General features: G+C 39.2%; 1 protein-coding gene across 1 annotated transcript; it reads right to left on the bottom strand.

Moving 5' to 3' along the window:
- Positions 1–305: 305 nt before the first annotated feature.
- TNFRSF9 (TNF receptor superfamily member 9) lies at positions 306–20185 on the bottom strand. Its single transcript, XM_061382856.1, has 8 exons — positions 20103–20185; positions 19209–19387; positions 17293–17400; positions 16547–16684; positions 15960–16026; positions 14176–14306; positions 12896–13030; positions 306–2428 (listed from the first exon to the last, which is right to left on the bottom strand). The coding sequence occupies exons 2-8, from the start codon at positions 19303–19305 to the stop codon at positions 2340–2342; spliced, it is 765 nt and encodes a 254-aa protein (XP_061238840.1). The 5' UTR covers positions 19306–19387; positions 20103–20185; the 3' UTR covers positions 306–2339.
- Between the last annotated feature and the right edge of the window lie 4383 nt (positions 20186–24568).

The raw sequence follows: 24568 nt of genomic DNA, 5'->3' as shown, positions 1-24568 counted from the left end.
TTATAACACATATAAGTAATGGAAGATTATTATCAAGACTACGTAAAGAACTTGTATGAATCAATAATAAAACGACAACTTAGCATTTCTCAAAAAAGAAAAAAATTGGTATAAAAATGTGACAAGATACCCATTAGTAATGAAGGAAATGCCAAATAAGAGAATGGTAAGATGCCATCCTAAACTCCCTGGGTTGGCAAAATTAAGACTCTGAAAATACCCGAGGGTGGCAAGGGTGAAATGTAATGGGGTGCTCGTACACTGCTGACAGGAGCACAAATTAGAACAACCGCGGTGAAAAGCAGTTCAGTCCTGCAGAAGACGCTTTATTGCTCAGAAATATTTGCTGCCCCTCCCTGTGTGAAGATTATACTTTCCGCCCTGTAGTTACCCATAGTCGGCTGCATGACTTTTTCTTACAGTTAGAATCTAGTCAACTAAATATGAGCAAAGTGACCTGTGTTCCTTTGCCATGAGCTGGTCAGTGTTCCAAGGAGAAGGTGCTCTGGGACTTATACACCTAAATCCCAGAGTGAGATAACATGGGACAGAGTCACAGCCAGCCTGCAGTGGGCATATCATGACAGCCAGAAGCGTACCCCTTCTGTGTGGTTGTGACCCATTAAGACTTTGGAGGTGGGGTCACTTGTTCTTTCTGCGTAATTTAGCACATCCTTACTGATATGGGTACTAGCTCACAAAGTTGAACATTCAAATGCCTTAAGATCCAGAAATTCTTACTATAAGGAAGTTTCCCTAGAGACACTCATCAATGGGAAACACACAAAAGAACATTCATAGCAATGTTTTCCATAATTATTAAAAAAAAAAAAAACCTGGAAACAACCCAAATGTCCTGTAGTTTAGAGTGGATTTGATAAATAATAGTATATTTGCAAGACTATATAGCAGTCAAAATGAAAGCATTCTAGCTACACAAAATAACATGAGTGAGTCTTATAAATATACTTTCCAGTGGTTAAAGCACAGTAAGTTTCCATATAGCATAATACCATTTTCATAAAGGTCAATAACAAACAAAAGTAAGTGAACTAGTTGTGGGGTACATAATTATGTGATAAATGAGTCTTTTAAAGGCAGGAAAATGATAGACAACATTCCTGGGAGAAGTTTCTGGGTTTGGGGTGGGGAGGTGGATAGGAGATGAAGGAGGGAAGGAGCACAAGGATGGATGCTCTGATCCTGACTTTGACCTATATGTCAGTTATTAAATATTCTAGGCTTTGTGAGCCATGCAGTCTCTGTCACAACTACTCAACTCTGTTGTTGTAATGCAAAGGGCACCTGCGGGTGGCTTGTGTTTTCCAAAAAACCTACTTAGAGACTCCAAAATTTGAGTTTCAGCTAATTTTATGTGTCATGAGATAATATTCTTATTTTGATTTGCTTTTAACTATTTATACATGCAAAACCATATGAAGGCACATGGCATCTCAGATTTGGCCCATGGGAGTTTGGCAACTCTTGCTTGGTTGGGTGATGTGTTCATGGGTCTCCTAGTTTATGTGTATCAAATATTATGGTTAAAGTTTTTTAAGAATATAAAAAAGTAAGTTGTGACTCAGAGGGGAGTAGGGCAAAGGCAGAAGATGTGAAGATGGAGAGGACCACAGGATACCCATGAACTCTTTTCAGAACTCTTCATCAAGGTCTGCTTTTTTTTTCTTTTTTTCCCTTTTTGTTTGTTTTTGACTGCACCACACAGCATGAGGGAATCTTAGCTCCCCAACCAGTGATCAAACCTGTGCCCTCTGCATTGGGAGTATGGAGTCTTGACTGCTACACCACCAGGGAAGTCCCAAGGTCTGTCTTTTTTTTTTTTTTTTCATTTTTTTGCTCTTGACCCCAAACTTGGGCCATGATGATGATTGTCATCATTCTCTCTCCTGACAGTGGAGGAGGCCCTTGTTGAGGATGCTTGAACCAGTGGAAAATCTGGTCGGGGATATTGTCTGCATCTTACGGCTTATTGACACACGTCATATGAGCACCAGAAAAAAACAGAACTGATTTTGATTATCATTTTAGCTGCACCATTGGATTCCATGATTAAATTTAAAATATACTTCTCTCGGTTTCAAGAAAACTAGCCTGAACCTCTTAAGCAGTATGTACAAAATGCCCCCTTCACCACCAGTTCTGTCCCATTTTTCTGTTCTGTTAAAAGTGGTACATCTTCAAAGGCCAATTCACTAGCATTTAGGAAAAGTTTGTTGGGGTAATCCTGGGTGTGATCTGGAATGATGTTTTAGAAAGTATAATAGTGGGATCCTTTATATTTCTCCTGCGATTCTTCTCAAGAGAGTCCCAACACATCTTCACAGTTCACACTCTCCTTCCTCTTCTTCTGGAAATCGGCAGCTACAGGCATCTTCCTCTTGGGCTGTTTGTACTGGTCTCATAAATGCTAAAAGGTAATTTAAAAGAGTTATCTTTCATTGTCTGTTTTAATCATTTAACATACATTTTCCATAAATCCCATTTGCAGAATATCTCTAAACAGCAAACGTTCTCAGCTTTAGTTTGAACAAACTCATCAGCCAGAGAGGTTATAGCAAATATAAAAATTTTCAGGATTATTTAAGATTTTTTTTCTTTTTACCTAGTACTGTTTTATTGGTCCTGAACAAACTAGTTTCTTTAGTGTCCACAAAAACTAAAAACAGTCTTGAGCATGAGTCATTATAGCATAAAATTAGTCATATGCCAAACATGATTGCAGTTTCAATTCAGCAGCACATGTTTTAGTCTTGAGGGTTACTTAGATTACACATTAGATGGTTTCTTTTGAATGAAATGCTTATGGCTCTGAGATGTTAAATATACTCCTACTGCTTCCATCAATCAGTAAGTAAAGAACTGATTTATGCACTCGCTTCCAGATTTTCATTTACATGTTAGTGTAAAGTTATTTGTGCTATTGCTGATTAACTTGAAATTCTAAAATATATATTAAAATTTATATATAGCTAACACACACACACATATATGACTGTGGCCTCACACCCAAGTCCATCAATATATATATATATACACATATAAATATATATATATGTTATGTCCGACTCTTTGCAACCCCATGGATTATAGCCTGCCAGGCTCCTCTGTCCATGAGATTTCCCTGGCAAGAATACTGGAGTGGGTTGTCATTTCCTTCTCCAGGAGAACTTCCCAACTCAAGGACTGAACCTATATCTCCTGAACTGGCAGGCAGATTCTTTACCACTGAGCCACAGGGGAAGCCCATATATATAGGTATATCAGTTATATATATATATATATATATATATATATATACTATACATAATATAGTATCAGTTAAAATATATATATAAATATATATGTAGGTATATTTTTATACCCTGACAAAGCAAAAGGCCCTATCCCAACTTTATATGCTTCTTAACTGTAAAAAAATAATCAAAGCTCAACAAGCACACCATCTCCAAGGTCTTTAAAAAATTGTCAAGATACCCAGGATTCCCAATGAGATGTCTTTTTCCTTTAGAAATAGCATCAAAGATTAATTTTTAAATGAAAATTTGATTCTGGAAAGACAGAGTAATCATACTTTCTTCTATTCTTCCTGCTAAGTATTGCTGGAAATGCTGGACCTTTTATATAACAAACATAAGAAGAACCTGAAAGGTGGCAAGAAAGTAGACCAGTTAAGGATCTTGGAACCCAAGGAGCTATGGCCTTAAGTTCCCTGAGTATTCTTTCTGCTTCATATGCCCTGGACTGGGAACTGTAAAAGTGGACTAATAAAAGTGGTCCCACACCTAAGCCCACCACTAAGACCCAGTAGAGCACTTAGACTTACACTCTTACCAAGTGCTATCAAGGCTCACTGGCCCATACCTATTAGGGTGGCATCAGAGGAGTCCTAGTGGAGAGTTAGGACTTCATCACCACTCACAGTATCAAGGTCACCCCCAATCCCATCCACTTATTATCAGTGGAAGCCATGTGGGGAGCAGGAACAAAGTCCCTCAACCTAGCCAGAGTCTTATGAGTAGAGGCTTAATGGGGAGCCCAAACCGCCACACATGTCTAGCAATAACAAGGATACCATCCTGAGGAGGTCTAGGTGATGTAGATATTAGAGTTATCTGGCAAGGATATTAAAGTAGCCATCAAAAAGATGGATGCTTCAACAAGCAATTGGGAACACACTGGAAACAAATGAAAAACAAGATCTTAGAAAAGAATCAGGTGGCAATTTTAGAACTGAAAAATTACAATAACCAAAACTTAAAATATCAGTGAATGGGTTCAGCACAAGAATGGAGAAGAAGGAAAGGAAAGAATCATTACCGCATCTGAACAGAGAGAAAAGACTGGGGAAAAAGTGAACAGAGCTTCAGGGACATGTGGTACTAATGGGGGAAAAAAAAACAACAAACTAATATTGATGTCACTGGGGTCCTTGAAGAAGATAAAGGGAGTAGGGCTGAAAAAGTATTTGAAGAAATAATGGCTGAAAATTTGCCAAATCTAGAAAAAGGCTTAAATCTACAGATGCAGGAAGCTAAGTGAATCCTGAACAGGACTATCCAAGGAAATCCACACCAAGGCACATTTCAGTTTAAGTTCTGGAAACAAAAAGAAATCTTGAAAGCAGCCAGAGGGAAGTAACACATCACTTAGAGGGGAAGAGCCAAAAACGACAGTGAATTTCTAATGAAAGCCAGGGAAAGAAAACAGAAAACAAAATAAAATAACATCTTTAGTCCTAACATATAAGTAATTATATTAAATGTACATTTTAAAAATATACCAATCAAAAGATGACAGAAATTAGTAGTGTGACCATTATATGTTATTTATAAGAAATTTATTTCAGATATAAAAATGTAGGAAGGTTGAAAGTAAAAAGATGCAAAAAGATACACCATGTATATTATAAATTTTTAAAAAGCAAGGGTGGCTATATTACTATCAGATAAAGTAGACTTCAGAACAAAAAAAACTACCAGACACAGAGAGGGAGCTTACATAATTAAGAGTCAATTCACCAAGAAAGCATGGCAGTACTAAATATGTATATAACAAGCAACAGAGCTACAAAATAGGTGAAGCAAAACTGATAAAACTGAAAAGAGAAATATACAAATTCACAATTATATTCGAAGAATTAAATGGCATTCTTCCAAGAGTTGATAGAACAACTTGACAGGAAATCAGAAATGATATAGAAAAATTCAGCAACATTATCAATCAATAGGATTAAATTTATATTTATAGGACAGTCTATCTACCTTTTCAAGTGTCTAAAGGAGGACATCAAGGCTGTATATTGTCATTCTGCTTATTTAACTTATATGCAGAGTACATCATGAGAAATGCCAGGCTTGATGAAGCACAAGCCAGGATCAAGATTGCCAGGAATATCAATAACCTCAGATATGCAGATGGCACCACCCTTAAGGCAGAAAGCAAAAAGGAACTAAAGAGCCTCTTGAAGAAGGTGAAAGAGGAAAGTGGAAAAGCTGGCTCAAAACTCAACATTCAAAAAACAAAGATCATGGCATCTGGTCCCACCACCTTATGGCAAATAGATGGGGAAACAATGGAAACAGTGACAGACTTTATTTTCTTGGGCTCCAAAATCACTGCAGATGGTGACTGCAGCCATTAAATTAAAAAGATGCTACCTGGGAGAAAAGCTGACATCTAGACGACACATTAAAAAGCAGAGATATTACTTTGCTGACAAAAGTCTGTATAGTCAAAGCTATGGTTTTTCCAGAGGTCATTATGGATGTGAGAGTTGGACTATAAAGAAGGCTGAGCACCGAAGAATTGATGCTTTTGAACTGTGATGGTTGGAGAAAACTCTTGAAAGTCCTTTGGACTGCAAGAAGATCAAACCAGTCAATCCTAAATGTTCATTGGAAGGACTGATGCTGAAGCTGAAACTCCAATACTTTGGCCACCTGATGCCAAGAACAGACTCATTGGAAAAGACCCTGATGCTGGGAAATATTGAAGGCAGGAGGAGAAGGGGACAACAGAGAATGAGATGGCTGGATGGCATCACCAAGTCAATGGACATGAGTTTGAGCAAGCTCCAGGAGATGGCAAAGAACGGGGAACTTAGAGGGTTGCAGTCCATGGGGTCACAAAGAGTTGGACACAACTGAGTGACTGAACAACAGTAATAGAAAAAAGATCAAGACAGACCATGACCTGGACCACGAATCAAACTTCAGCAAATTTAAAAGAAATCACACAGAGGGTGTCCTCTTACTATAATGGAATCAAAATAGACATCAACAACAGAAAGAAAACAAAAAAATCACCAAATACTAGGAAACTAAAAACCACACTATTAAATAATCAAGAGAAACACAAAAAAATACACTGAACTGAAAGAAAATGGAAAACAACATATCAAAATGTGTGGACACAGCTAATTTAGTACTGAGGATACTTATAATAGGAAGTTCTTATAATAGGAAGTTGTTATAATAGAAAGAGGAAAACTCTCAAACCAATAACATAACTACCATCTAAATAGAAAAATAACAAAATAAATCCAAGGCAAGCAGAAAAAAGGAGATAATAAAGGTAAAAGCAGAAATTGGTGAAATTGAAAATAGAACAACAACAAAGAAAATCAATGAAACAAAGAGATGGTTCTTTGAAAAGATCAATAAAATTGAGAAATCTCTACCAAAACTTATTCAGAAAAAAGGAGAATGGCACACATTACCAGTATCAGTAGGTGATATCACTACCGACCTGTATACAACAAAAGGATATAAGGGAGTAGTATAAGTAACTTAAGCACGTAAATTTGACAACTTTGATGAAATGGACCAAGTCCTCAAAAAACATAAACTATCATAATTCACTCAATATAAATTAAACAACTTCAGCGGCCTATTAAGGAAATTGAATTTGTAATTAAGAAGCCTCAAAAAGAAAGCTCCATGTTCAGATAGCTTCACGAGACAAAGCTATTTAAAGAAGAACTAACACCAGTTCTACACAACCTCTTCCAGAAAACAGAATAAGTTGGGAATAAGCCCCAACTTACTTGAGGAAGTCAATATTACCTTGATACCAAAACCAGACAAAGACAGTACAAGAAAAGAAAACCACAGGTCAATATTCTTCATGAATATAGCTGCAAAAATTCTTAACAAAATATTAATCAAGAGAATTCAGACATATATAAAAATAATTATATACTATAACTAAGTGGACTTTAATCCAGGGATGTAAGGTTAGTTTGAAATTCAAAAATCAATCCATAGAATTCACCATCTCAACAGGCTAAAGAAGAAAAATCACATAATCAAATCATTTGATACCAAAAAAGCACCTGTCAAAATTTAGCACTAATTCATGATTTAAAAAAAACCTTCAGAGCACTTTCTCAACTTAATAAAGAATATCTACTAAAAATCTGTAACTCACAGCATACTTTATGAAAGACTATATACTTTTGCCCTGAGGTTTTTTTTGCAGGCAATGATATCCACTTTGACCACTATGATTCAACATAGTCCTGGACATTCTAATTAGCACAATAAGGCAAGAAAAGAAATAAAAGGCATATAGACTGGAAATGAAAAAAGACAAAACTTTTTTTTTTTTTACAGATGACACTTCAATCTACATAAAAAATCCTAAGAAATCTACAAAATACCCTAGAACTAGTAAGCAAGTTCAGCAAAATCACAGGACAAAACTCAAAGTACAAAAAAACCAACTGTATTTCTATATACTAGCAATGAACATGTCAAAAAACAAAATTTAAGATACAATATCATTTGCAATTGTAAAATTTAAATATTAAGGCCTAAATTTAAAAAACATGTGCAGGACTTGTATGCTGAAAACTACAAAGCACTGATGAAAGTAATCAAAGAAAATATACATAAATGGAGAGACACACTGTGTTCAGGGATTGGAATAGTTAACATAGGAAAGATCTCAATTCCTCCTGAACTGATGTACAGATTTAACACAATTGCTATCAGAATCCCAGCTGACTTTTGGTAGATAGAGATAAGATTATCCTAAAATTCTCTACATGAACTAGAATAGTCAAGACAATCTTGAAAGAGAAGAATAATGTGGGAGGACTCAGTCTACCCTATACCTAATTTCAAGACTTTTTCACAGCTACAGTAACCAAGACTGTGTGGTATTGGCAGAAGGAAAAACACACAGACCAATGGAAGAGAAGAGAGAAACCAGAAATAGTCCTCACACAAGCACAGCCAACTGAGTTTTTATAAAAATGTAATATTATTTCAATGGAAGCAGAATAATCTTTTCAATAAATGATGCTGAAGCCATTGGCCACCCATAGGCAAAAATAATAATAATTTAAAAATATTGACCTGAAACTCTCACACCTTATATAGAACTTAACTAAAAATGAAATGTATACTTAAATGCAAAACATTTAGCACATGACATAGGAGAAAGTCTAAATCTTTGAGATCTAGGACTTAATAAAGAGTTCTTAGATGTAATCCCATAAATTTAAAAAGTGGCCAGTTGGACTTCATCAAAATTAAAAACTTTTTCTCTGCAGAAGATCATGTGAAGAGGATGAAAAGGCAAGTGACAGACTGGAGAAAATATTTACAAACCTCATATCTGATAAAAGACTCATATCTTGGAACTTTAAAAAATAGCTCAAATGTCAAAAGATAGGCAATCTAATTAGAAAATGGGTAAAAGACATGAAGGAACATTTCACTGAAGAAGACTGACAGATGGAAAATAAGTGCATGAAAAATGTTCACCCTTTAGGGAAAGGCAAATTAAGCCCACATTGAGATCTTAGTGCATATCTATTCAAACAACTGAAATTAAAAATTGCAACAATACAAAATGCTGACAAAGATGAGGAAAAACTGGATCTCTCACACCTTGCTGGTGGAATGTTAAATGGTACAACTCCTGTGGAAAAGTGTTTAGCAGTTTCTTTAAAAAATGAACACATGCTTATCATATGACCCAGTAATTGCACTCCTGGGCATTTATCTTCAAGATATGTACGCTTATGTCCACACAAGTCCTGTACATGATTATTCATAACAGCGCTAATGTAATAGTCATGGAATAGTTCTGCATTTTGATTGTGCTGCTGGTTTCACCAATCTACAAGGGTGATAAAATGACATACACTAAACACACGTGGCTCATGGTAAAGAATTCACCTGCCAGCAGGAGATGCAGGAGATGTGGGTTCGATCCCTGGGTCAGGAAGATCCCCTGGAGGAAACAATGGCAACCCACTCCAGTATTCTTGCTGAGAGAATCCCATGGACAGAGGAGCCTGGTGGGCTACAGTCCCTGGGGGTCACAAAGAGACACAGCTGAGCAACTGAGCGTACACATGCACATGAATTAAGCACACGCAGTGTGCCAGTCAACTGCCTGGTTTTCATATTATGTGCTGTGTGCTGTGCTGTGCTTAGTCACTCGGTCATGTCTGACTCTGCGACACTATGGACTCTAACCCGCCAGGCTCCTCTGTCCATGGGGATTCTCCAGGCAAGAATACTGGAGTGGGTTGCCATGTCCCCTGCCAGGGGATCTTCCCAACCAAGGGATTGAACTCAGGTCTCCGGCATTGCAGGCGGATTCTTTACCATCTGAGCCAGCAGGGAAGCCCAAGAATACTGGAGTGGGTATCCTATCGCTTCTCTAGGGGATCTCTAGGGTCTCCAGCATTGCAGGAGGATTCTTTACCAGCTGAGCTACCAGATAGTTAAATATGATGTAACCCCATGAATGGCACGTATGACTTTTCTGTACTGTCTTTACAACTTCCTGTGAATCTCTATTTCAAAATAGAAAGTTTTAAAAAATAACCTAAAATTTTTTTAAATTGATGACAGTTCCATTGAAACTCCCTAATTACTCATAAATACTTTTGAAAACCATTTTATAAAGACCTTTATTGCAGTTTGGGGTAAAGCTGGGACGGATAATTGTTTAAATCAGAAGTTTTGGTGAGAATTTAAAGGTTTAAATCAGAGGTTAAGACCTCAAAAAGAGAATCAAAGAACAAACCACAGGGTCGGAAAATATATTTGCAGACCATAAACAGTAGACTAAAAAATTCCTATAGATTAGTAAGAAAAGGACAAACAACCCAATGGGAAAAGGCTCAAAAGATCAGGTGATTTGCAGGAGAGGAAATCCTAGTGACCAAACATAACATGAAAAGATGTTCAATCTCACCAGTAATCAGGGAAATGCAAATTAAAACCACGAGACACTACTACACACCCATCAGACAGATAAAAATTAAGAAGTCTGATAATGCTAAGTGTTAGCAGGGACTGGTGCAAAAAGAATTCTCATACGCTGCTAATTGGACTCCTATCACTCTCAAAAAGTTTTATAAATCTAGTACTATGGACCAAGTGGATATGAGTTTGAACAAGTTGGTGATAGACAGGGAAGCCTGGTGTGCTGCAGTCCATGGGGTCGCAAAGAGTTGGACATGACTGAGCAACTGAACTGAAAGACCAAGATACATATTCCAGCACCTTTATTCCTAGGTTTAAAAAAAGGAAAGAAAGAAACGTGCTATGTACACTGAGATACATAGACAAAAATATCCAAATATTATTCTCTGTAAGAGCCCCAAATCGGAAACAACCCAATTGTCCAGGAATATTAGAATGGATAAACAAACTGTGATACAGTCCTTCAATAGAAGAACATTTAACAATGGAAATCAACTCAAGATAAATGCCACACATGGATGAATCATAAAGATACAATGTTGAGTGAAAGGGGGAAGGAAAATATAGAACAGATAGAGTGTCATTCCACTGGTCTGAAGTTCACAAGCAGCCAAATGAAACCATGTTCTTGGGTAGCAAAACTATAAATAAGAGCGAGGAAGTGAACACCGTAAGAATCTAGATGTGGTTAGCACTAGCAGAGAGAGGGTTTTTAATCTGGAAGGAACACAAGAAGGACTTCCGGGGAGCAGAGTGTGTTCTATTTCTTGACATGAGTAGGGTTACACAGGTGTTCATTTTACAGTTTGTTAAACAGAGGAGCCTGCCAGGTTGCAGTCCATAGGACTGCACAAAGTCTGACACAGCTGAAGCAACTTAGCTCAAATACATGCAAACTTTACATGCATGCATTTTTTTCTGTGTATTTCAAAATGTTGAAAAGATTTTGTATTGTTTCCGAAAAGAACCTTTATACAAATCAGTGTATTGCATCTTTAGATAAGACTTTACTAGTTCTTTCCCTCCTATATTAAAAAAAAAAAATTATACATATTTTTGACATTTTCTTGAGATAATGCAGGACTTTATGTCATTATTACTGATATTTTGTCTCCAGGGTCTTTGCCTTTTTTAAGAAAATAAATTATTCTTAATTGGAAGATAATTGTTTTATTTGAGTCTGTTCTATTAAGTGGATGAACCTAGAGCCTGTTATACAGAGTGAAGTAAGTCAGAAAGAGAAAAACAAATACTATATACTAACACATATGCATTGCATATGTCAGTGCTTAGCTGCTCAGTCTGTCCAACTCTTTGCGATCCTGGACTGTACCTGCCAGGCTCCTCTGTCCATGGAATTTTCCAGGCAAGAATACTGAAGTGGGTTGTCATTTCCTACTCCAAACATATACATTATCCTATGTAAAACAGATAGCTAGTGGAAAGTTGCTTGTAACACAAGGAACCTGAGAGGGGAAGGAGGGAGTGGGGAGTGGGAGGGAGGTTCAAGAGGGAGGAGACATGTTATACCTATGGCTGATTTATGTTTTTGTATAGCAGAAATCGATGCAAGAGTATAAAGCAATTATCCTCCTATATTTTTAGCAACTTACAAGTAGGCACTCTCTAATCATATTATGATGGCCTGGGCTACATTACTAGAGAAGGAAATGGCAACCCACTCCAGTGTTCTTGCCTGGAGAATCCCAGGGACGGGGGAGCCTGGTGGGCTGCCGTCTATGGGGTCGCACAGAGTCAGACACGACTGAAGCGACTTAGCAGCAGCAGCAGGGCTACATTACAGAGCTCTCGGAGTGACGCTCTTGTATATGAATTCCTCTTAGTAAGTCTTTCCTGTTATCTAAGGTTCTGTCCTCCACAGTCAAAAATGCAAATTGCCTCCATCTATATGCCTTTTGGAATAAATATTAATAGCTTTTGTTTAGTGAATATTGACTCTGTGCTAGACACTTGCTGAGTTCCTTATAGAAATAGTGTCTTGTGTAGTGAGTGGAATCCATCATTGAAATTCTCATTTAATCCAGATCAGTGTCCTAATAACTCATCCCATTAAAACCACTTCAAACTCTCTTTTAGTTCTCTAGGCTCTCTTCTAGCTGTGGGTCTAGCTCAGGTCAAGGTCATTTACCAGCCAGAGAAGTCATGCTAGATGGGGCAATGTTATTTTTGATTCCTCTTTTCAGTGTCCTGTATTCACTATTGAGTGGACACACACACACATACACAGAGTTGTCGAAGGCTGCAGCATACTTGCAATTTTTCCAGAACCTTTGGGCTATGTTCTGCCATCACTGAGCTTTCTCCACCTCAGCCATGGACCTCTGGGGCTGGGTCACTCTTTGTTGTGGGGCCGTCTTGTGCATATAGGATTTTAGCAGCATTGCTGACCTCCACTCACTAGATACCAGAGCACAGCACCCGCTCCACCACCTCTTAGACTTTGACCATCAAACCTGTCTCCTGACACTGCTGAGTGTCCCCTTGGGACCAAATTGTCCTGCTTGATAACCACTGTGCTATACTGACCTAACTTCTGTAATTAAAAAAAAAATCATCTTTTTATTTCTACTGCAAAACGTCTAGCCTCAGAAAGCTGATATCTCACACTTTTACATTCATCTTACGTTGTTTGAATATATACAGGAGCTTCTTTCTGCCCTGCTTAATCACAGAGAAACGGAGAACCACGAAGGACGCCAGGCACAGCATGGCAGCTGATGTCAGGGCAAGGAAGAAGATGACGATCTGGGAGGTGAGACCTGTAGAAAAAGACCAAAAGGAGAAATATCATCTGACACCCCTCATATGTAGAATCTAAAAGAGACGATATAAATGGACTTACTTACAAAACAGAAAGAGACTCGCAGACTCAGATAACGAACTTATGGTTGTGGGGAGAAGAATGGGGGGAAGGGATAGTTAGGGAATTGGGGAAGGTTGTGTATGTACTGCTGCATGTCTTACTACATAGCACATAGAAATCTACTCAATGTTACATGGCAGCCTGGATGGGAGGTGGGTGTGGAGGAGAATGGATACATGTATACATGTATGGCTAAATCCCTTAAATGTTCACCTGAAACTACCACAACACTGTTAATTGGCTATTAACAAAATAGCCAATACAAAATAAAAAGTTTAAAGCTTGCAAAACAAAAAAGAGCAAAAGGAAAACTGAGGCAAAAATATAATTTTCCAAATATGCTGATGTAAACTTGCATTTTTAAACTCTTCACCATGAGAAGAGGTGCTTCAGGCATCTCCCACCAGCTCTTTTAGTAAATTTGCCTGCTTGCTTGTTAAGAAAACTTAAAACAAAACAAAAAACAAAAAACCTTAATAATGTTCCTTTGTTGTTGATTTTTAGTGACTAAGTCGTGTCCAACTCTTTTTCGACCCCATGGACTGTAGTCCACCAGGCTCCTCTGTCCATGGAATTCTCCAGGCAAGAATACTAGAGTGGGTTGCCATTTCCTTCTCCAGGGGATCTTCCTGGCCCAGGGATTGAACCCACGTTTCCTGCATTGGCAGATGGATTCTTTACCACTGAGCCACTAGGGAAGCCCAGTAATTTTCTAGAGACCCACAAAATTAACTGATTTGGCCTTCTAGGATATAGGAAACATGGGACTCTATCACTATCGTTATTTGGCAAGATCAAAGGGGTTAGTGTCTATTTGGATCCAATCTCACCTTGCTCTGCTCATTAATATATGTAACCCAGACTAAATAATAAACACTGATGAAAGAGATGGGTCTCTTGAAGCCAGGGTAAGAGAAAGAAGGTGTGTCGGAGGTGCCTGCTATAGATTGATATGCAAGACATCAGGACATTGGGGTGATTTAGATGCCAACCAGAATGGCCATGATACATTCACTTATTTAACAGCAACAAACCAGCTACCTGGCTCTCTCCCAGGGGCAGGCACGATGGTGGAGGATGCACCTGGAGAGAAGTCAGATGACGGTGGTCCACACACTACGTCACTTTCCTTCGTCCCGTTTACAAGGACAGCCTTTCCATTCAAAGAACAGCTTAGAGAGTCCAATGAAAAGAGTTCAAATAATTAATTCAGGTACAGATCATTCTAATTTTAAAAGACTGACATTTTCTACTTGATTGAGCAGTTCTAGTGACAAGGGTATGTGGATCTGGGTTTATAGGCAAAGCAAGGATATTTTGAAAAACTTCACTGAACGTCGGGCTTCTTCCAGTGTTCACTTGGCTTTCATGGCTCTCCACAGTCCATCTCATGCTACCTGCCTAACTGGCTTCTTCTTCCTTCCCAGTCTGGAGAACCTGGCCCATGATAGCCTACATCAGGCTGTTGCATGGTTTGTCTGTCACCTCCACCTTCTTAAGTGTGTTTGAGCATCTCTGGCACACAGAAAGGACAGACAGCTTAGCATAGGTTTGTAGTAGTAGTGTGTGTGATGGTTGCTCAGTCGTGTCTGACTCTTTGCGACCCCATGGACTGTAGCCAGCCAGGCTCCTCTGTCCATGGGATTTCCCAGGCAAGAATACTGGAGTGGGTAGCCATTCCCTTCTTGAAGGGATCTTCCTAACCCAGGGATCGAACCCTGGGTCTCCTTCATAGGGTTAGGATCTCCTAACCCCATGATGTATTGGCATATGACAGATCAGAGAGAATCTGCCTACAACGCAAGAGACCCAGGTTCAATCCCTGGGTTGGGAAGATCCCTTGGAGGAGGGCATGGCAACCCACTCCAGTATTCTTGCCTGGAGAATCCCCATGACTAGATGACCCAGTGGGCTACAGCCTATGGGATCGCAAAGAGTCGGGCATGACTGAACAAGTAAGCACATGATTGTGGTCATCATCACCATCATCATCATTGTCCTGTGTCTCTCCCCTGTCCTTTACCTAACATGAACCCACCCATTCCCCAAAGCCAGTTCAGTCCCACTTTCCACACAGAGTCACTTCACTGCTCAGAACTATTTGTGTCAAAAGACAAAAAAACAAAAATAAAAAACAAAACTTTCTAATGTGCTATGAATCAATACTTTTGTAAAACACAATAAGAATGTAAATGTAAAATAATAATAAAAATGATCTTGTAAGAAAACACAATGCAAAAAGAACAAAGGCATACAAAACACACTGTTGGCTGTTTGACTGCCTGGGATGGTCTTATTTGCCCAAGTCTATGTTAATCATTCTGAGGAAAGGAAACATACTTTACCCTCTTCTATATCACTATCAGTGCTGGCACGAGCACTTGAAGATGGACTGGTCAATAAGGAAATATTAGAGGCAGCAAAGAGATTGGAGGGAGACAGAAGAACCCTTGGGGCAGACAGTAACTAAGTTCCACTGCAAATCTGACATAGCTGTTCTGGGCATTACTCCTGGAGAAAATGCCCATTTTGGCAAACCAGTCACAATGACCTCATACCATCCCCATGCTGCCTATTTGCACAGTTACTCAATATTTACACTTGACAGGTTTAAAAAAGCATCAGTGAGTGAGAGGGAAGTTCAAGAGGGAGGGAACATATGCATACCTATGGCTGAATCATGTTGATGCATGGCAGAAAACAACACAACATTGTAAAGCAATTATCCTCCATTAAAATAATTAATTAACTAAAAAAATTTTAAGCATCAGTTGGAAAAGTTAACCCAGACACTTTATTTTTAAGCAGAAAGAAATGATACATACTCTGTCCAAGGTCGACAGATGCCATGTTCCCGATCATTAAATGTCCCAAAAGAGCAGTCTTTACAACCTTTTATAAAAATTAAAGGAATAATAAAAGGAAGCATTTTTATCATTTTAAACTTTCCCTGAGATGAACATGATTTCATAACAATAAAGTCATTAATTTAATATGATCTGTGCTGATTATCCAACAATTCTTCCTGAATTTCATTAGTGATAAACAATTCTTCTTGAGCAGTATATGATAAATATAATCCTGTAATAAAGTTATTAGCTTAATACAATCTACACAGATTGTTCAACAGTTTTTCTTGAAATGAAACCCTAATGTGACTAAAGGTTTTATTCTAATTATATGTATGGTATTGTATATGCATGAAAAAGCATGGTTCTGGTGAAAAATGTTGTCATCTCAAATTAGTTTCATTGACCTAAAAGTAATTTTGCAAATATCAGATATGTGACTCCATGGTTCATTATTTATTACTTAAAGGTTCTACAAATCTGTTTTATAATCAAAGGACCATGAACTAAGCGAATGATGTAAGTCTAGATAACAAATTTGCACCCTACAAGAGGAAACTTACCCTCATTTGTTAATTCTTGACCTTGTTTACAGTCCTTTTCACACATGGAACACCCTGCCCCTTCGCAGTGGAATCCCGGAATGCATTCACACTCTGCATTGCTGGTGGAGGAACATGGCTTCTTGATCCTGAAAATACCTACAAAGTCCATCAGGGTTACACCGACCCTTGACCTCCAAAAGCAGGAAGCAAATTCATGTTCTGCAATAAAAACTATGCTCGTTCTACTTATAACATTCCTTAATGACCTCAGGGGCTTTCCTGGTGGCTCAGCGGTGAAGAATCGTCCTGCAATGCAGGAGACTCGGGTTCAATCCCTGGGTTGGGAAGATCCCTTGCAAAAGGAAATGGCAACCCACTCCAGTATTCTTGTCTGGGAAATCTCATGGACAGAGGAGCCTGGTGGGCTACAGTCTATGGGTCAGATAAGAGTTAGTCTCGACTTAGCGACTGAACAAACAATGACCTCAGAGTACAAAGCTTACTTTTAAATAACTAAAGAAGACATTTTACGTTCTGCTATTAAAAAAATTCTCTCTTGTCCAATGAATGTTTCCTCTAATATTCAAAAAGCTCAATCCACCAGTGTTGGCTCTTACAGTAAATTATTTTACTGCACCCTGCCTATTGGCAGAGGAATCAGTCGACCTGCCACTTCAGACTTTCAAGCAAGATTAGTACACTAGGGAATAAAAACTTGTCTTTCCAACACATATCGGCATAAAGACTACATTTTTTAATCATACCTTCACACTTTCTGCATATGTCACAGGACTTCTGTCCACTTGTGCTGGAGAAACTGTTTAAAGGACAAGAAATGCAGAGCTCTGGATTGCTTTTCCCACAGAAAGTACCTAAAAAGGGAAGATAAGAGCTGTTCATGTTTTTCAATGGACAGTCATCACCTGAAGTATTATGAAGTTCACAAGAAAACCAGAATATGAAATAAAGATTCGATTTCTAGGTAACATAGCAACACACTTTATTTGTTGATCGACTGTTTTAAATTATCCATTTAGGGCTTCCCTGGTGGCTCAGTGATAAAGAATCCACCTTCCAATGCAGGAGATATGGGTATGATCCCTGATCTGGGAAGATCCCACGAGCCTGGGAGCAATAAGCCTGTGAGTCACAACTATTGGGCCTGTGCTCTAGAGCCCAATGAGCCACAAGTATTGAAACCCAAGTACCCTAGAGCTCATGCTCTGCAAAAAGAGAAGCCATCACAATGAGAAGACTATGCAGCACAACTCGAGAGTAGACCCTGCTTGTCACAACTAGAGGAAAGCCCACACAGCAATGAAGACACAATACAGCCAAAGAAAACCTCAAAACATCCACCTGCAAGGTTTCCTTAAGTGTAATCATAGAATTAAAAACAGTGAAGTATAGATATAGCAACAAAAAAATCAACAGAAAAAGTTTTTTTAATCTATTGAATAAAACAGAGTTTCTCTTGATCGATCTGGGAGACCAGTATGACTGGATTAAGGGGGAGATCAATGTCCTTTATTGGCACACTAACATTTAAATGTGTCGGCCTTTTCCCTCCGAGAAGGCAATGGTGACCCACTCCAGTACTCTTGCCTGGAAAATCCCATGGACGGAGGAGTCTAGTAGGCTACAGTCCATGGGGTCGCTGAGTCAGACACGACTGAGCAACTTCACTTTCACTTTTCACTTTCATGCACTGGAGAAGGAAATGGCAACCCACTCCGTTGTTCTTGCCTGGAGAATCCCAGGGATGGGGAAGCCTGATGGGCTGCCGTCTGTAGGGTCGAGCAGAGTCGGACATGACTGAAGGGACTCAGCAGCAGCAGCAGCAGCAGCCTTTTCCCACTCTGTTAAGCCACTTGCTTATTCCTTGTTGCACCCCCAGTCTGAATACTTGTCCTCATACACCAAACTATTTGTTGAGGTCTTTTCCTGTACCGTGCACTGATCTAAGCCCATCATACAGTCCTTCCAGCAATCAATCCTATGATAGGTGCTCATATCACCCCTACATGACAAAGCTGAGACACGAGAGATTAAGTGAGAAGGCTATGTTCACACAGCTAAGATGCAGCATCCAAGAAATATTTGTAAATGAATGAATAAAAGATATTAATGGAGGGGAGGGATAAATTAGGAGTTTGGGATTAATAGATACACTGCAATATGTATATGTGTATATATATATATATATATATATATATATATATATATATATATATACACAAAGATCCCCTGGAGGAGGGCACGTCAACCTACTCCAGTATTCTTGCCTAGAGAATCCCATGGACAGAGGAGCCTGGTGGGCTACAGTCCATGGGGTCACAAAGAGTTGGACATGACTGAAGCAACTTAGCATGCACAAGCACAGACATATATGTGTGTGTGTGTGTGAACCATGGAAGATTCCCTGGAGAAGGGAATAGCTACCCACTCCTTATTCTTGCCTAGAGAATTTCATGGACAGAGGAGCGTGGCGGACTACAGTCTATGAGGTAAAATCGGACATGACTGAGCAGCTAACACACTGAAACTAATGCAATATTATAAATCAACTATAGTTTAATTTTTTAAAGGATCATTAAAACAGAGCTAATTAGCTCTGACTACCAGACTAACCAAACCATGTTGGCAACAGATGAAGCACACGTGATAATTTGGTTCTTACCTGCTGAACAGTTACAGAAATCCTGCAGTGATCGTGTCCTCTCAAGATTCATGACCAATAGCACAGTAGCCACTATGTTGTAATAGCCATTTCCCATGATGAAATCTTGCAGAGATTTATTAGCCAAGCAGAGTCCAACAGAATTTTAATCAAAGTAGCTGGTTTCACAAATACCCACTCTAGAAAGTAAAAAGTTTCAAGGATGAGGTGGTTTCTCCTTTCATAGTTATCAACAGTTTACCTATTTATTACCTGTGCATTTCTACAAGATCACAACTCAGGGGTTCTCAAGAGCAATTAATGATGGAATACCACAGAAAAGATAGTGAATTCATAGAAACTTCTATGATAAGACCTGCATGATTAAACACACAGCTTTGTGCAGATTTGCCAAAGTCTATGAGTGCACTTTCCAACATGCTTTGCCAAAATGCAGAAATAACAATAGCAAGAACTTTTGGGGACTTTCATAGATATTCAGCATTAGCATCTAGATTTCAACAATGGCAGTGGCGTACTGTCACCGAAATAACAGTCCTTAAAAAGAGAATCCGACAGTTCAGCTCCATGAGAAGACACCTCATTATTAAAATTCCTCCTTTGTCCAAACAGTATGTGGAATTACAACACCTAATTGCTAAAATGTTGAACTCACTATCACACTTTCTTAATAGTTATGTATTTGTTCATTTTGAGATTTGCAGTCATAAAACTAGAGTCCAGCAATCTCTAGAGGCCAGGTTCCTGGTCTTTATTTAATGGGCTGTGGAGTGAAAGTCATTAGAAATCAGAAGGGAAGAAAGTCTAGAAACGTATAAAGGGAACAAAGTTTCCATCCTCATCCCTACTCGGTTCCTCCTCTCCACCCCCAACCATCTCCCCAAATGGACAAACCTGGAGATTCCAGGGCTGCTGAAGAAGTTTGCTCCTCCTTGGTCTTCAGAGCAGTGAGATCTGCAGCTGAGAAGAGCTGCAGGTCAAAGAGGGGAGTTTGGTGACTCAGGGGGGCGGGGCCTCATGGGAAATCCCCAGAGACAGCTCTGATGTATAATAGCTCACTTGGTATTTGGTGACCTTAAAGTCTCCTAGAGTGTCTGTCCCGACTTGATAACGCAATTCAAACTAAAAGCAGCCCCCTACTGTTAGGGCATTTTTGTTTGTTTGTTTCAGATGACTTTGGCAAACTCATTTTTGTCACTTGAAAGTGGTTCTCCGTGCCAAAGCTTTTAAGGCATCCTCAAAGTATTTGAAGCCCTCAACGGGCTTCCCTTGTAGCTCAGTTGGTAAAGAACATGCCAATGTAGGAGACCCAGGTTCGATTCCTGGTTTGGGAAGATTCCCTGGAGAAGGAAATAGCAACCCACTCCAGTATTTTTGCCTGGAGAATCCCATGGACAGAGGAGCCTGGCCGGCTATAGTCCATAGGGTTGCAAGAGCTGGACACAACTTAGCAGGTAAACCACCACCAACATATTTGAGGGAAGAAACCCACTTCTAAAGAAAGATCAGCACTCCTGTCAATTACTACCCCTTAACCCTATAATAACAGGGTTAATCACTATAGTACTAGTGATGCTCTAGCTATAATTTATTTACTGCAGCTGATGATCCAGGCATCAGAGAAGTAACTAAGCTGCAAATGATCCCTAAGAGTTGATATGAGGAGGAGGAGGGCATTATGCAAAAGAACATTGGAGCAATGAGTCTGGCCAAATTATCAGCAGGTTGAACCAAGGACAATTCGACTCCCTTTTGACTGCTGCGTGGGTGAGATGGAAGAAGGAGAAAGAAATGGAGGGGAATTGGAGACAAAGGAAACAGAATTTATGTGGCTGGGGACTTCACTGGGTGAAGCTGTGATCCATGAGGGTTTTTGTTGTTATTGTTGTTTGGTCGATAAGTCATATCTGACTCTTTGTGACCCTATGGACCGTAGCCTGCCAGGCTCCTTTGTCCATGGAGTTTTCCAGGCAAGAATGCTGGAGTGGGTTACCATTCTCTTCTCCAGGGGATCTTCTTGACCCAGGAATCAAACCCATTTTTCCCACCCTGACAGGCGGATTCTTTACCACTGAGTCACTTGGGAAGCCCGTGAAGGATTTTATAAAATCGTTATTTCAAATTAAAAAAAAAAAAAAAGAATAAGAGGATCAGGAGAGGAGGAGGAGCAGGAAGAAGAGGAGGATGTTTTCAAAATGCTAAAACCCTGAGTCCAGCTAGCAGCCCTCAGGAAGACAAGTAAGGGAACTAAGAGGAAGAATGATTTCCAGTAAGACAGATGTTTTTCTATCAGATCCAAACAGTTTCCGTCCCTAGGTCAAGAAGATCCCCTAGAGGAGGAATGGCAACACACTCCAGTATTTTTGCCTGGAGAATTCCATGAACAGAGGAGGCTGGCACACTATGGGGTCCATAGGGTTGCAAAGAGTCATACCTGACTGAAGTGACTTAGCATGCACGCATGTGTGCGTAATACATGCCCTCTTTCAGGGGATCTTTCAAACCCAGGTCTCCCGCATTGCAAGTGGATTCTTTACCATCTGAGCCACCAGAGAAGCCCCTTACATGTCTCCACAACTCCTATTATGCCATCAACCTCCTTAGAAATGTTCATGGCTTCCTGTTGTGTACAAAAGAAAACCTGGACTCTGTAGTCCAGTATTCAAGGACTTTCCAGATCTGATCTGAAGTTGTTTAAATATATATATATATATATATATATATATGTATATATATATATAGTCAACCTTTGAAACTGTACATAAATTACACCTGTTTAAATGTGTACATTTCAGTGGAGTTTAGAATATTCACTATATCGTGCAGCCTTCACCAGTATATCATTTCAGAACATTTTTGTTAGTCCAAAAGGAAGCTCTGTATATCCATTAGTATCACTCCTCAATCCTCTTTCTCCCAGCCCCTGGTAGCCACTAATCTACTTTCTGTTTCAATGAATTTGCCAGTTCTGGACATTTCATATATTTATACATAAAATCATACGCTAGCTGGTCTTTGGTGTTGGACTGCTTTCACTTAGTATAGTATTGTCAAGGTTCTCCTGTGATGCAGCATGTATCAGTATTCTCTTCCTTTTTCAGGGCTTAATTCTATTTCATTCTGTAGGTTTACCACATTTTGTTGATCCATTCATCAGTTGATGGACATTTGAGTCATTTCCACTTTTTCACTGTTACAAATAATGCTGCTATGAAGATCATTGTACAAAGTTTCATATGAACATGTTTTCACTTCTCTTGAGTGTGGAATTGCTCCATTGTGTGGTCATTCTGTTTCACTTTTTGAGGGATTACCAGGCTGTTTCCCACAGCAGCCGCAGCATTTTACATTCCCACCAGCAATGAATAAGGGTTTCAAATTCTCCACATCCTTGCTACCACTTCTTGGTTTTCTGTGGGTTTTTCTCTTTCAACAACAACAAAATTTTTTATTATAGCCATCCAAGTAGGTGTCAAATATCTCACTGTGGTTTTGATTTGTTACTCATGCCCCAATTTTATCAACCTCACCCACACCCCATGAAAGGGGAATAGTAGAGTATAGCACGTGGTTAAGTGTCCAGGCTTTCTTGTCAGGGTGATCTGGATCAAATCTAGGTTTTGCTATCTTGATGGTCATGCAAATTTGGGCAAGTTTCTTGGGGAAAGTTGTTTCTTGACAGAGTCAGTCGTGTCTGACTCTTTGCAGCTGCATGGACTATAGCCCGAAAGGCTCTTTTGTTCATGGGATTTCTCAGGCAAGAATACTGGACTGGGTTGCCATTTCCTCCTCCAAGGGATATTCCTGACCCATGGATCAAACCCACGTCTCTTGTGTCTCCTGCGTTGGCAGGGAGATTCTTTGCCACTGTGCCACCTGGCAAGCCCCCACACTACACTTAACCTTAGCCAAAAGGCTGAGAACCTCCCTAAATCTCGGCTTTTCCAACCATACCTTACAGATACAGGATCCTTGTACCCATCTTCATTTAGAGAGGATTAAATGAAACAGTGAATATGAAGTGCTTAGTTCAATGCCTGGCACATAGTTCTCAAGAAAGGAGTAACTGTGATTATAAGACTTATTGTTACAAAAATTTCCCCCCCTAGCCTCCCATAGCAATGATCAGTAAAGCAACCAGGGCAAGTGGCAAGAGAGAAGAAGAAAAATGCCTGGGCTATCTATGAATTTATTCCTGGATTCTGAGCATCATCTGAGAGCCATTCTCCCTGTGATAACTGTGGGAGCTCCTCCACCAACTTCAGCAGAGTTGGCCAAATGTAGGAGCATCACAATGTAGAAATTTCACTGCTGATAATTTCCTAACACTTGCAACGTCACAGCCTAACCTCATTTATATGTGGGGTTCTGGGTTTAACACGACAGTCTGACATTTAACTGGACTATATTTTTATTTAACTCAATTCTGCTTGCTAATTTACATTTTGGATATTCTGTGGGCAGAGGTATTACCTCCCCTGAAAGTGATTATGTGTTGTTTCCTAGCACAGGAATTAGCTCACTTTTTGAATCTTAGCCAATGACATAAGAGTTTTTACTGAGCTCAAAAGATTCTCAAGATTAGTTTTACCAGCCTACAGTTAAACAAAATCAGCCTCTTCAGAATTAGTCTACCGAAGACTGTACAGACAGCTTCATATGGGTGTGTCAAGAGGTTGATAATGTTCACATTACTGCATTCTTGTTTGATAAAATAATGATAGGAGGCTAAAGCAATTCTGTTGCTAGCTAGATGCTTATAATGTTTAAGCTAGCCAAAGATGTAATACTCTTTTAGTACAATTTTCACTTGCCTTAAAATACATATCACATTGCTTTATTTATTTTAGCCTTCTAAACTGTTCAAGGCAATAACAAAAGAATCATCTCTTTCAAAAAGCCTTCCCAAACTAAATCAGAGATAACCCCAACAAAGTATCAACACTAACAACTTTAGCAATAATATTTGTTTCCTCATATTCTAAACATCTCATTCTAAGCCAGGGCAGAGATTTTGTTTTAATTTGATTGGTTGCAGATCTAAGATTGAATATCTCAAGTGAGTATAGTTTGAGGCTAAACAGCATGAAGGTTCAACTACTCTAAATAAGATAAAATACAATACTTAGAGAAAGAGAAATAGACCCTCAAAACAAGCTTCCTATAAAATATGGTCCTGTCCTGCCAGTACACATATTAGAAGTAATCTCAACCATAGATTATTCACTGTCTGCACTTGTTATTTCCCCAAAGTGAAAGGGAAAGTCGCTCAGTCATGTCCAACCCTTTTCGACCCCATGGACTATACAGTCCATGGAATTCTCCAGTCCAGAATACTGGAGTGGGTAGCCGTTCCCTCC

Source organism: Bos javanicus, chromosome 16 (assembly GCF_032452875.1).
Source record: "Bos javanicus breed banteng chromosome 16, ARS-OSU_banteng_1.0, whole genome shotgun sequence".
NCBI lineage: Eukaryota > Metazoa > Chordata > Mammalia > Artiodactyla > Bovidae > Bos > Bos javanicus.
The sequence above is the reverse complement of the archived record's forward strand: the minus strand, read 5'-3'. Positions and strand labels throughout refer to the sequence as shown.